Source organism: Diorhabda carinulata, chromosome X (assembly GCF_026250575.1).
Source record: "Diorhabda carinulata isolate Delta chromosome X, icDioCari1.1, whole genome shotgun sequence".
Taxonomy (NCBI): domain Eukaryota; kingdom Metazoa; phylum Arthropoda; class Insecta; order Coleoptera; family Chrysomelidae; genus Diorhabda; species Diorhabda carinulata.
In genome coordinates, this window is record NC_079472.1 from 34,131,821 (window position 1) to 34,147,152 (window position 15,332).

A 15,332-nucleotide genomic window follows, 5' to 3' on the forward strand; every position below is an offset into this window, starting at 1 on the left:
GATCGAATGTGCACGAAAAAACGGGAAGATCTACAGCTTCTATGTTTAGTTTTAGATTTTAAAACTCACACAATTTTTAAATAAAGCTAAATGAGCTTTATATACACTATATAGTGTTTGAAACTTGACAAGAAGTCATCTAAACAAATGGAGATTTATTCATTTGCTAGCTTTTCATATATCAGGATTATAAGAGAATTCTATATATCAAGAAATATACAAAGTGATGAGAAAAAAAAACGCTCTGTAACGCTGCTTTGAAGAAGGATATTTGCAAGCTAAGGAGCATATCGTCGCCGAATTAACGACCAAACTACAGTAAAACTTTACCCTACTTATCAATTTTTGAATGTTTCCTTTCAATTGGTTTTTCAAGGTTTTCGCAATCATTCGTCTTCAGTCAGAATAAGTCGGAGCAGCCGGCAACCTCAAATAGCAGCAATTTTATTAATGTTATCTGAATTTTCTTATTTTGTTTTCGACTAATTGGAATTGCCGATTGACTGGACTATTAGCATGACAACGATCAATTTTAAAATAAAAAATTATGTGAAATTCCATGGAGCTTTTCCGTCGAATGAAAAAAAGCGAATACATTTTTCTCTTTATTTGTAATTTTTCAGCCCGGCTACACAGTATTGTGTTCGCTGTATCATGTGGATGACCTATAGCTATTAAATGAATCGTGTATTGAAATATTGATGGTGGATGAATGGATAGTATAGGTGCGTTTAACGAATAGCTTTTTGTTTCATAATAGAAGCATTGGATAAAACTATGTAATGAACTAAATTTTATCGATACAATTCGAGTCATTAAATATTCAACAAAGTTGACGAAAATAGTTACAGATTTGTAGGGAAATGTATGAAACAGTGCCAAACATTAAATATAACTTAGGCAGCAGCAGAATCTGATTGAATTTCAGATTTCACAGATTCAATAACGTTATTGCATAAATTTGTGACTTCAGATAACTCCACAGCCAGGAGGTCTTATATCGCAAGAGCATGGAGAACAATTCTGATCACCACATCGGGGAATGACACGACCAGAAGCAAATACGTTAAAGATCGTCATGGGCGGTATAACATGTGGTAGCGTTCTGCTGAAACCACATGTCATCAAGGTCAATAGCTTCTAAATGAAGCACAAGAAAATATGTTATCATAGCTTGCTAACGTTCACCATTCACTGTTAGTTTCCAGGATTTTATGAGCGCAAAATGCAACAGTTTTGCATATTAACGAAGCTCTCGTGATGAAATTAGACCGCATCACTGAAAATGATTATGTTCACAAAGTCAGTAGATTACTCAAGGCATCAATTGGTGAATTATCTCCGCTGTTCATGGTCTACTAGCAGAAGTTGTTGATTCAGTTGGATTTTGTGGACATGCAGCTGTAAATATTTAGTGATATTTAGCTGAAGAGTGCCTGAAATGTCGAATTCTTGTGACCGATAACGAATTGATGTTCTGAACGGCCTTTACGAGTTCGCATCGTGTGTGTTTCTTCTTTTTGCAGTAGATGAATATTGGAGGCACTTTACGAATAGTGGCAATTAATCTTCTTAAACACGTGACATTAGGACTATCAAACATTATGCACAGAGGCTGAAACTGTTACTGTTACTGTTACAAGAGATCCATGTGACTTAAGTTAAATATATTAAGTTAAAGTTAAGTCAAGTTAAAATATATGATTAATCCTTATTCCACAGAAAATGTCTTGTTTTCAAGTTAAGATCTAGAGAAATGATTTTATACTCTTTATTTCTAAGGAGTTATTGGTAATATCACCATTATCAATTTGGCAGATGAATTCGATGAATTCATAAGCCCAAATATGGAATAAAATCAAATTCAAAATTTCAAGCAAAAGATGTAAACTAAAATTCGAGAATTCAAGAAACAGTATTGAAAGATATCGTTTATACGGGCTTGAAGATAAGAGGATGAATAATGAGGTTTCGATATTGGATACTTTATTCAAGTATAACATAGATCAAAAAATTGAAACCAGAACATGACCGTACAAGAACTACAAATTATTACCGGGATAGGGATAAGACAGGGTAACAACTATGGCTCTAAACTATCCAATATGGGTGATTCCGTTCTAACTGTGATTTTTTGTATTCAAAATTTCAAGATTTTAAAATTTAACTTTTCTAACTTTTTTATGCATATTATTCATCTATTTTACTGTAAAAATAAAACTCTAAGAGGAATTTACTACAACTTCAAAGTATCACGAGCAAGACACAAATGTCGGATTTTGAGTTCCACGGTACTGACTCATTTATCCACGGTACTGACATGGTAACTTAAGATATTAAACAACAAGTGCATCAATTTTCCTCAGTTTGATCATAAACATTAGAATTTATAAGGTAATTAGTTTAAATCATTTGTTACGACAAAAAAAATTAATAATTTATCGGTAAATTCTAGGAATGGACATGACACGGTACTGACATGGTAACTTAAGATATTAAACAACAAGTGCATCAATTTTCCTCAGTTTGATCATAAACATTAGAATTTATAAGGTAATTAGTTTAAATCATTTGTTACGACAAAAAAAAATTAATAATTTATCGGTAAATTCTAGGAATGGACATGACACGGTACTGACATTCAAGTGATGTAGTATAAGTTTTCTTCAAGTGGCAAGTTATATTGTATAAAAATAATGTTTAAATATCTTAAGAATTATTCAATTAACACAAAATTTTTATTAATTGATTATTAATTAATGACTAGTACAAAAAAACAATACAGGACATTGAATATCACAGTTAGAACGGAATCACCCATATATAGTGTTATATGGATGATGAAGTACTAGTAGCAAAGACTGAAGATGAGTACAACGTGTACTAAACAGGATGAAGCTAATGGCAGGTGAATATATTATGAGCATAATATCTAAGAAGATTCAATATCAAAATATTCGATTAGATGTTAACTAGTTGTCGATAAGAGAAAATGCAAAGATCAATGTAAATAAACTACTTTGAAATAGCGATATCAAATGACATTTCAACAGAGGAAATGCGAATCATGACAAAAAAAATGAAACAACTTCATCAGAGATCAGTCGATATTTAAAAGAAATAATATGGGAAAACAATATAATTAGTGCAAAAAGTGAGATTTAAATATACAAAACACGCTTAAAACGTATGATTGGAAACAAATGCCGAAGCATCAACAAAAAATGGTATTATGACCACTACGTTAAAACTCGAAAAACAATTGAGGAAGTGACATCAGAGATGAAAGTGATATTTGAGAGAAACTAATAATTTTTATTACTGTAAGTTGGAACCAAACAGACGAGACGGAGGCATCTAATCGGACCAAAAAGATAGTATAAGGGTTCCGCGTTCCAAGATGGTGCTCAGAGGAATGCTGATTATTCCAAATAGACAGTGTCCTTTTAAAAAATAGGAAGAAATCATTTATTTCAACACGATCTGTGACAAATGTTGATATAAAATCAGTGAACAAAATTCAAGTTTCACAGGCTGTACATAAGGGAGCTTCATAGTTATAAAACAAAAGGAAATAAAGTTGATTATATCAAGTTGATATAAATAAAGTAAATTCATGTCTTCCACAGTATTATTTGAAATTGTTAATGAACTTTCATAAACTAAACAATATCCTTGTCAAAGTGAAGTGAAACGAAGTTTGTATAAGCATTGTTATGCAAATATTGTTTTATGTGTACAACCATCTCTAAATTATTCCGAATTGATCATTTTACGAGAGCACAAAAGACAAACATCGGGTTTTGATAAGAAAACATTAAATTTTGTTTGAGTAAGTTCAAGTTTACAAAACGCTCCTTGAGATTTTCCTCGCGTAATTTTTAGTAGAAATCTCATTCGCGTCACAATTCTACATTTAAAATTCTGATTTTATCAAAAATACCTAGGTAGTTCTAGATACTTATCTTTGAGATATTCATTACGTACGGTATTGAATAAAGAAATATCTACGTTGTGCTGTGGATTTAGGCCTGTTTTATATCCACTTTAATGGAAAATGATCTTAAAACTTAATGATGGAAACGGCTGGTCGATCTTTACGGCGTATTATATAATGTTTTCATACAAATGGATAAAGGAAAATGGGTCAATGACAAGATTATGCGGTACTTATCGCCATCCTCTCGAACTTTTGGGTTTGATGTAAGTAATTGCCTTATAAAGTTTGAAAAGTGCGAGCAAAGTTTATTGAGGTTCAACTTATATTGATATTTCAGATAAGGCAGTAATTTTATTATAAAATCAAGTAACCAATTGGATTCGTATAAAATGTGAACTAATACTCTTAAATTATCTAAATGAAATTTTCCAACAATTACATCATTCATTCGAAGTGTTAAGCTATAAATTTGTTGTATTATTGTGAAACCAAATTCTTTGAATCGTATAAAATGAAGATCTTTTTTTCCAAAGTATTTTTTTTGTAATATTGATGGATAGATCACATAATAAATAAGGTAATTCTTGAAAAGATAGAAAAAAAGAGCGAGAATAAAATGAATATAACGTTTTCTTCTTCTCTTCATCAGTACTACTATAATTATCGTATATAAAATCACATTTTTTAGACGTGAAGTCAGGGAAATGATGTCCATGATTTGTCAATGAAGTAAAATCATTATGGTATCACTATTCATTGAGTTTTAGTTCTCAAATGCATCATTCGACTTCCGTCCATCACTTACCGTCTCCCACTTAAAATTCTTCTCTCTATATTTCTTATCAGTTATTGGTTTTCCTTCTATTATTGTGTGAAAGTAAATACAGAAGTCAACAGTCCAAATTGTCGTTGATTGAAATTTGCAAGTAATTCGGTTAATTATTTATAGCCTTTACCACAAGTTTCTTGAGTTTATATCTAGTCCTAACTAGGACTTTATAGCTAGAGGATACTTTTAAGTAGATACTAGCGCCCCGACGCTCAAGTTTGAAATTTGAATGAGCTATTACAAAACAAACTTTGGTTCTGTATCATTAGTGTTGCTGAAGTTTGATTTTCAATTATTTAGATACATATTCTCATTTATTAACATATCCTACCCTCTACCCCAAAATTACAAACATATTTAAAATAAAAATTCACTAGTTTCCAAGCGTCAAGATTTTGAACGTGAGATGGCAGAAAATCTGAATACGTATGATTCCGTCGAACTGTAAACGTCTTATATTCTGATCAACGTTTGAAAACAAGTTAAAGCTGGTACTTTCAAGTATGTTTATGAAATTCTATGAATACTGGAAGGTTGAAAAAGGTTAAAAGCTACTTCTGCAATATTTTTTCTTATTTATATATGAAAATGAAAATTATATGCAGCCTAATATGTTGCAGATTAGTGTTTGCTGAATCGATGTGGTTTAGTGTTAATGGCATGCAAAAGCGGAAAAATGTATGACTTTTGTGGTAACACTCACTGTTCTATTAGCTAAATTTTTAACTCGACAGTTTAGATAAGCAGTCTTTCCAAGAAGTGCTGTGACGTTTTTTGACGCTGCTGCATCAAAATGTGGACCTCTAGTAGTACTTTCTGTTAAAGCATTGCCACTATTTGAAGCTCCTGTTTGAGCTCCCAATACTAGAACAATAAAAAATTGATTAGTTACTCATTTTCTGAATCATTTCGTTATAATATTATAAGAGTTGTAATGATCTCTATATTCAGTAATTGAATTTCTTAGAAGTAATCAAGGGGGAAACAAATAATAACTTTCAAAATAGTCTCTATTGTAGCGTATATCCTATTGTGTGCGTTATCATGTTTTTTAAAAAAATTTTATATCGATCTTATATATAGAATTTATTCAAACGTCTACTTTTTACAAATAAAACCACTTCATAAATACTTGTTATTAACAACTGGAATACAAGCTTCTGTTCGATATAATTATTTTTGAAGCAGTTAGGCTTAATAAAAAGGAATGTTGAATTTCTTAATCATCTGAGGGAGAATTCGATTCTGATTTATTGGCGGACGCAGAATGCGCACCCTCGGTTCCTTTTTCTGAAATAGGAAATTATTCATTTAAGCCAATGGAACGATCCTTCTGTGCAACCAAAGTGAAAATTGCGTTTTACTTTTTTCGATTCACGATAAGCTGTTAGAATTTTTTGGAATTCTGATTAGCGGATAAGATTTTTCTCACAGTATTTCTATCACAAAATCAAAATAAAATAGAAAAATTATATCTGTACATTTATCAGAAGCTTATGGACTTTTAATTTTCATATTAGATTTGAGTTGAAACAAACAGCTTCCAGTACTCAAAAATATACTGACAGAAACATCAAGAAATGGAAGCGTCATATGCGGCAAACTGTTTGTTTCATTGTATCAAGTACTATGGTATTTGGTATCAGATCAACATCAGTCAGTATGGCGCTAGCCCAGTTAGTAGCTGAGAGACAGGCAATTCTATACACTCATGGAAGAGGTACCAAGTTTAATGAGATTTCTTGGTGATGTGGAAAGTGGCTCTATTACTATCAATCAGAATAGAAAGATTTGATGACTTCTAAAAATGATTATAATGAATTGTGTTTGATTCTACGTCAACAAATATTTTCTATAATTCACTCTCTTCATATTTACCTTGCAAAAATTTTGTAACATGTTCTAAGAAAAGGAATGTTTTTTTTTCATCAAGATCATAATATTATCATTGTTATTATCACACCAAGTATCATATTCACACTCAATTAGGAAGAAGAACATGAGTTTAGAGTGTCAACATTTATCATTGCTATGTTCAAATGATTTTTCATTTCGGAAATCGATGCAAATTTTTCAGCAATTTACTATCTAGATAACTGTTTCTATTAATTTTGGAGTAAATGAGACATAATGTTACCAAACACCCATACAACATGTTGAAAACATTCTTCGTCCATCAAATGTTTCAATCAAAATGATTTCCATTCGGTTTTATATTTCTGCAATCGTTGATGCAATAAATGCTTGTAAATATAAATTGGTACAAACTGTTTCAATACACATAGACTAACGGCTAGTCCTATTGGAGTTTAGTATCATAAAGCGAGCCAATAGCAATATATAATTACATATATTCTATTGCCGGAAGAAAATACTAATAGTAAAATTAACGGAAACCCGAGCAGCACAAGATAAAATTAGTTCAAAAGAAATACGACAGGCAATACAGAAACTGGTAACCAGGAATAAACCAAATAACGACAGACATGATAAAAGCGACAGGAATCAGTGTGATTTCGTACGTAGAAATGTTCTTCTTTCTCTTTCAGGAAGACTTAGTCCTGTTTCTTCTACTATTCAGAAATAAATGTTTTCGTACCAACGTTTGGGAGGTTGACCGGAAGCTGGCTATATCTCCAATGTCGTGGACTTGATCTAAATCACGTGAATATGCTGAATTTTCGGAACTTCTCTCATAGTTTTGCTTCTGATTTGATCTCTCTTCCCCTGCATACGTGAATATATATCCTCTTTTGTATATGCGTACTCCACTATCGGTGGAAATATATTTGTTTTTCCAGATGAGGTCTTCCGGAAGGCCAAAAATTCTTGAGGACTTATTAATGTAGGTTCTGCATGCAGATATCTGCATTTTAAGGTTTTTGGCTGTTGTTTGGAACCGATATAGTAAACGCGGCAGGTCATGCCCGTTTTCAGCTATCTAGATTGCATCGTTGGAGTAGCTTCATATCTTTATGTCCTTTTTGTCCTCCAGAGACTTATTTTGCGCTATTAATTTTAGTTTAGTTTAGTTGATTATTATCACATTTTTAGATTCATTTAATCACTTTCTCTGAGAATATGAGCTTACGAATATCTTATGAATTATATAAGCAAATTCAAATTGTGACTAATCATGTCACACACAATTCTTTGATTGTACATCCGTCAATCTTAGGAGCCAGAGAAAGTGGTTGTAATCACTGAAATTTAACATGACCATAAGCATTTTATCTATCATTTATATAGCTATCTATGATTTGTGACTATAAATTAGTTATGTGAGTATTTATTTCAAAAAATAGCTCTCAAAAATAATTCCTTTCAGTTTTCTTGTTTCTGAGATTCTGCCAGCACTCCTGTATATAATAATCATCTTCGTTTCTTCACAAACTAATTTATATTTTAACGATTTATTGATAGTTAATCAGTTGAAGGCAATTTTGCTTTGAATTAAGAAGAGTAATGAATCTTAGCGAGTTTTCAATTTTGAAGAATAAAAATTCTATTCTAATTCAAGAGCAAACAGAAATGACGAATGTAACTGGCAACTTTTGCAGATTGCTTTGCAAACTTTCAACTGCAATTATAAAATTGTACCAGCTACTTGATATAATTTTGAAAGTTTCCACAAAACTCGTTTGCCAACTTCTACTTAATTTTTCACTGTCTCAACTTCGATACAGTAATTAAATTTCAATACTGAAATATCTCTTTCTCTTAACAAACAGCCCTAACTAGGTGGAAGTTCAGTGAATAATGAGATTTCTCTTTCAAAAATGTTGTGGTTTATTATCGAGTTTTAGATGAATTGATGGGAAGTTAGAATTATTAAATTTGAGGAGTTTATTGACAATTAATGCGATATTATTAGCAATGGAAAGCAAATGAGAAAATGGAGATACAAAATTTTTCAAAATGTGTGATATAATTATAATTTTTTATGAAATTTGGTTTTAAAACAATCACAAGGTTTTTGACCAAATCTCTGCCAAGTAAAAGGTGTCCGGTGGCAGAATTAGAAATTAAATTTCGAATTTTTTCGTAGATTTATTCGATCATAGGTGCGAAGGTTACGGGTAACAATTTCAACAGAAAACAACCCAGACCGGAACCCAGCAGAACGTCGAGAACGAGTGCACTCGTTTGCACGATTATCCGCGTCAGTCCGTTAGCAAGAGAGCCTTGCGGCTTCCAAATACTATAGTGCAACAAATATTGAAGGAGGATCATGAATTTCATCCATTTAAAATTCAAATTGTGCAAGCGCTTAAGCCTAATGATCATAATATGCGTAAAAATTTCTGTAAGATAATGTTGGAGCGATTTCGCACAGTGAACACTATCTTTTGGAGTGATGAATCCCATTTAAAATTCAAATTGTGCAAGCGCTTAAGCCTAATGATCATAATATGCGTAAAAAATTCTGTAAGATAATGTTGGAGCGATTTCGCACAGTGAACACTATCTTTTGGAGTGATGAATCCCATTTTCATTTGAATAGAAGAGTGAACAAGCAAAATTGTCGTTATTGGTCTCCTAAATACAAAGCTTCTGCTTAAAGCATCAACAGCCACGTCAAAGTCCCAAAATGATGGTTAGGTGTACGTTGTCAAGCAGGGGAATAACTGAACTCTATTTTTTTTAAAATCGTGAAGGGCAAGCAATTTTTGTAGACGTGGTTTGGTCATAAGGCATAATTGGCAAAAGGCATTGACAACTGCACCAGGCGTGCATTTCATTTAACGCGAATCCAATGAAGTAATTGTTGTCTAACTAGTACAATTACTCTAGACCGGAGAAAACGATTTCCCAAGAACAAATAATTAAAACCACAAAAAACAATTCCTCAAAAATAACTACTTAAGGCTACAACAAGTGACTCCTATATTAAGCAAAACTTCTTTGTTAATAGTCTTTTCACTGCATTGACAAAGACCCGTTGTTTTAACTATTTCTTTCTAAGGCAAAGAATTAGAATATTTCTAATTTCTGTACTTTCTGCGATTTGGGTTTTTGTCTGGCATAACTTGAGCAAACATTTAAATTTGATGTTCCCCTAAGCTCGGCATGATTTTTTCATTACGTTTCCTTCTATAAATAAGTGAAATTATAAATATTTTTTGTATATTCTCTCATTCAGTTAATCTCTTATATCTCCTTGTTTATTACTTAAAATATTTCCCCACATTCTTTAAAATACATTATAGTACGGTACTTAAGAGATACTTAAGTAATAAATTCATTATGTTTCTAATGGCGAGAAAATTGACAGAAATATATATAAACCACAAGTGAAGAAACTTTACTCCGAGACATGAAAGTTAGTGAAAAAGAAGGATATGATTCAAAACAAATATCCTCACGGCTTCTCCTTTCTAATCAATATAATGGCGGAACTAGACAGTAGAAAGAAACATAGGTCGGAATATCGTCCGGGGAGATAAATTGTAGAATGATTCCGAGCAACAACCTCCAAAGTATTCTTTCATACTTATACATAACGTATATTTATTCATCAATATATAGTTTACTATAGCTTGGATAAATTGTTTTGAGTTTTCTGTAAATACGGTGAAACATACAATTTCCGGATCAATTAACATCATAATGGGTTTGTTTGTTGATAAACTAATGGAAAGTCATTGTGAGAATATATTTTGGATAAACCACTTAGTAAACTATGGTGGAGATATATATGTGGAACCCTCTTCATTGATAAATATTTATCGGTGTATTTTGTTATTCTTCAAACGAAATAATAAACAAACTGATAATTACTACTGGTACAAAATTAAGCATATATTTGAGCAGAGAGCAAAAAACACTATTTCAATTATATAGGTTAGGTAACATGTTAATGAAAAAGTATTTATGAACAAGACTAGTTTTTCTATCTGTTAATATATCCTTTTGAAAGCTTTCTAATAAATCCAATCAGTTCGAATCCAAAATATGTGTTTTAATTACAAACGACATTTTGCAGTATTGAAAATCGTTGACAAAATAATTTGTTTTTCTGTAAGACCAAAAAAGTGATTGTATGAGAAATCAGAGCTGGATAGACACATTTTGAATAGTAGTAATAAGTGAGATTGAACTTGTCTTGCAGAAAAGCAAGACTAAGAAGAAGTCCTGTTTTATGTATGCAAAACCATGACCGAGAATATCAAGTAGGGCAAGACTTAAGCAAGATCAAGTATTGGAAGACTTTTAGTGTCTTAAATACAAGTTTTTTCTATCCTTTGAAGAACTTATCAACTAAATTTTGCGTTATTTTCTGTATAGTATGTCCCGCATATGAGTAAGGAAAACACTTTACCATAAACGAGTAAGTAAAATAGTTGTGAATAATTTTATTTGCTAAGAAATGTACACAGAAGATATTCAGTTTTTTGATGATTTGGAGTAAATCTCCATTAATGGGTCTGCTAAGAAATTTTATAGGACATAAAATCTTGGTATATGTTTTTACAAAGTACTAGTTTTTTTAAAGTAACACAATAAAAAATAATGAACAAATTTCAATCATCAAGAAGATCAATGAATATTCATATTTTGGTTCACTCATGAGCATCTATGTATTTAAAAAACTGTCTCCGATGACATTCTAGCAAAAAAGTGCGAGACCAAGAACAAGACCGTGCCTGCAATACAAAGACTTTAATCATTATTTATTGTTAGTTGAAAATGAATTGTTTACTCAGTAGTGGGAGAGCTTACATTGACATGATAAAGAAAAAACTCAACTCATTCCTTTCCAAATTTTTCCAATGACTTTTCGCCACATTATCACTAATGCCAAAGAACTTTTTCTGCGAACAATTTCTACTGAGATACTCATAAATTTAATTGCTGTTTCATTTCGAAGACCTATGACTAAAGCTAAGTTGAAGGTAAACTAAAACCTGTTTTATACTAAATTTCCCACGAATAAACTTTCTCCCGCGAAAATTTAGTCCAGTGGAATAACCTCCTTGGCGAAAATCTTCACATTTATAATATTACTATAGAGTGGGCTGTAAGGAATTGGCATGAACGACTGTTGCTAGAATCGTTTAAGGTGATCGTATGTCTTGAAAAGTCGTTTAGGAAAGGACTGAATATAATCGTTAATCGTCAACGATATTTCGTTGCGAGAAGATCACCGCGCATCATGGGTCTTTAATTTTCTGATATGGATAATGAAATTTTTTTCGAGGCAATCGCAAATCATCCCTCACTATGGCAATTATCATACGCGTTCTACAAGGGTCAAGGATAATGGGTGGGCTGAAATTGCCAAAAAAGTTGGAAAACCAAGTAAGTTCTTTTTTAGTAATTTGATTACTTTTTACTTATATTTTTTTACTTATTATTATAAGTATCTGTGAATTGTACAGTATGTAAGATAAATTATTTTGGAAAATTCAGGACATTAGGTTTCTAATTCAGATCAATGGATCAATGTTCTTTGGGATAGCAATTAAACACCTGAAAGGTGCCTACCTTTCCGTCAGAGCTGATGTATATAGCAAATGAGTTTATTACATCAAATCCTTCAATATAGCTTTCGAGTTGTCTCTAATCGCATGTTCTCGGGAGTATGGTATAAACATATTTCGATGTAAGCGGAAAGCTTACACCTGAAGTTACACAAGATTTGAAATTGGGGGATTTGCTTGAGGATGGGAACAATTTTTACCTTATTGAATATTTTCACCAAAGCAGACCGTTCGAAATTTTCTGCATTACATTCTTTTCCATAGGATTCTTCGTCGATGTAAATAAACTCACAATTTGCTTCAGCAAAAGCTAGTAGCACTATTGAGAAAAACCATTTGTAGTTGTGAAACAAAAAAAATGTTTCCATATGCAAATGATAATGTGGTATCTTATTCATATTATTTATAACGAAGCTAAATATTCTTACGATATGTACCATGAAGATTTTATACAGATATTACGGATTTCGTCCGAGATTCAACATTAACCACGTTCAAATTCAAATTTTCACAGTGCTCCAGGAAGAATTTTCATCACTTCATCATGTGTTGATGTAATGTTGCCGTGATAATATATTCCAAACTACCCTCTACAATCAATTGCAAACAAGAAAACTTGTTGAGGTAACATCTACACCAGAATGTCTGTAACAATTTAAAATAGTGTTGCCATGACCAAAACTAAAAATATCCTCTTCTAATCAATCGATGTTCTATCATTATTTTTTTTATTTCCACAAATTCCACAAATTCACGTTACATCTATTCCCACATCAAAAGGTCTAATAATATTTTGCTTTCCATTAAATAATAATTAATTCAGCAGTACTTGAGGATTTTAGACAAAGTATTACCTCAGCTCTACCATTATTTTCAATGTATTCAACTATAATGTTCTTTGTGTTTCTCTCTCAATTAATGCAAAATGTAGATTAGAGAGGGTCGTTGTGGTTGATTGGTACAGAGGATTTGTAAAATCCTAGAGAAACAATACTCTACATAAATAACACTTTTAAGCAACCATCGTTTGTGGAATTATCCGGGTTTGATAAACGGTTAGAATAGAAGATAGAGAAATTCAGATTGTTGGTGTAACAATGATTTGCTATAATTTCTCTCATATAATTCGATCCAAATAGTTTAATAGGAATATAAACTTAAAATAGTGGTTTTCGTTGTGAGGTGGACATTTAAATTTAGAGTGAGGTACAGCAATTTTTAGTCAGTAACATTCAACACATTTTTTTTTCTCACTACAATTTTTCATGCCACAAATACGAGCTCTGTTGAATTTGAGAGTTGGTCTGTATTTCTCCAATCAAAATTCTATGATGTCTCAGTGACATTTGTCTGTAAATTTTAAGCTCATTAATCAAATTTCATACAGGAGGTATGCTTTTGAACCAATACTATGATTTCTGGACGGATTCAGTGTGAGGAAAAGCCTTGTCTTTATTTTTCTGTAAGAATTTCTTATGTAATTTAATAGGACTAATATTTTGGGAAATGTTATTCCTGAACAACCACATAGATAATGCACAATGGTTATCTTCTTGTTCAGTAAATTTGGTAAAAAGCATATTGTATATAATTTTAAATAACTTATATCTTCTCCGCAAAATCAATTTGTAAGATAAAACAGAAAACATAGTTTTTCGAAAACCATTATTTCCTCTAAGCTGGAATACTGAACACACTCAAAATTTCAGGGTAAAAAATTACAGTGGAAAATTTCACATTCATTTCTCAAGGGAGACCCTTTGTCCCTATTCAAAATTTTCTTATATGTAACAATCTGAATGCCTCAAGATGTATCCAACAATTTATTGTTGAATAGGTCAAGTTAATAGGTTTCAGTTTATCTTTCGTCTCTGAAGACGTTAACCTTGTTATTGAAACACGTGTCAGACTACATAATTTTGAATGTAGTGAGGTGGTAATGTAAACTGTGTACTATTTTGATGAATTAGTCGCTTTAGAAAACTAGAGCTTTGATTTTTTCCTGACTTCTTATGTATATGTTTCCAGAATTCTTTGCACCCAGGGGGGATTTGAACTAAACATCATCGAATGTTGAAAATTATATTGTATCATAGTATCATCATCAATTCATATGATTTTTATAGTATAACTTTTATAATTCTCATCATTTTGTTGCCTAATCTCAAGTCAATATCAAAAAGAACGTACGACCTTTTCTATAAAAAAAATGGTGAACTGCCGCCCAACACAGCTGTGATTGAATGTGGTTCTATCATTTTCTGCTCTATTCAAAAGTTAGATTCTTTACCAAAATAGAAATTCTTGTAATTAAATTCAAAAACAAACAACAAGTATAGAATAGATAGAAGTTACTACGCGATATCCTAGCGGTAATTAACAGTTCTTGACGAGTGAACTGAAAACACATTTGATATTGACTTCTTTGCCATCAATGACGTTATCACAATATCTCATTATTAAAAACAATAAAATGCCGGTCTGACTTTTCTCTAACAACTTGCGACCCAATTTTCGATTTCTACAGTGCAATTATCGCTGATAAACAGGATAATAGCGAGGCAACGCTCTCTATCCCATCGTTCTTTACGACGAATGCTGAGAATGCATCGTAACTCCTCCAAGCAATTCACGAAGATGATTTCGATCGCAGATTAGAATTTTGCGAGTGGTACCTCGGATGCAATCATGATGATCCGCGTTTTCAGCATATCATTTTGTGATCAGATGAAGCAACTTTAAACCGTCAATCGACATAACTGCGTGTGCTGGAGCGAACAAAATCCTCACGTCTTCATTGAAGAACAATTAAACCTGCGGGAGTTCTCGTGGATCCATAATTTTTTAGTGGTCACACCAAAGTTATCCGGAAATGCTAGAAGATTTACGTGGGACAACACTCGCAAACATGCGTCATCTCATGCAGGATGGAACTTCGCCGCACCACGCGTTAAGTGTGCGGGAGTACCTCAATGTTCTTTTTGAGAATGGATAGGCAGGCGAGGATTCGTTGATTGGTCGGCATGGTCGTGGGACCTGGTATCTTGTAATTTCTTTTTATGAGGCTGAACTTTTGTAA

The 15,332-nt window shown here is 32.1% G+C and overlaps 1 protein-coding gene across 2 annotated transcripts in view; it reads right to left on the reverse strand.

Moving 5' to 3' along the window:
- Positions 1-15,332, reverse strand: part of LOC130901269 (lachesin-like) — a 389,818-nt gene that overhangs the window by 95,508 nt on the left and 278,978 nt on the right. For both annotated transcript variants that reach the window (XM_057812492.1, XM_057812491.1), the window contains exon 2: positions 5,473-5,633. In XM_057812492.1, coding sequence (XP_057668475.1) covers positions 5,473-5,633 — 161 coding nt within the window. The remainder of the gene's footprint in view (positions 1-5,472; positions 5,634-15,332) is intronic.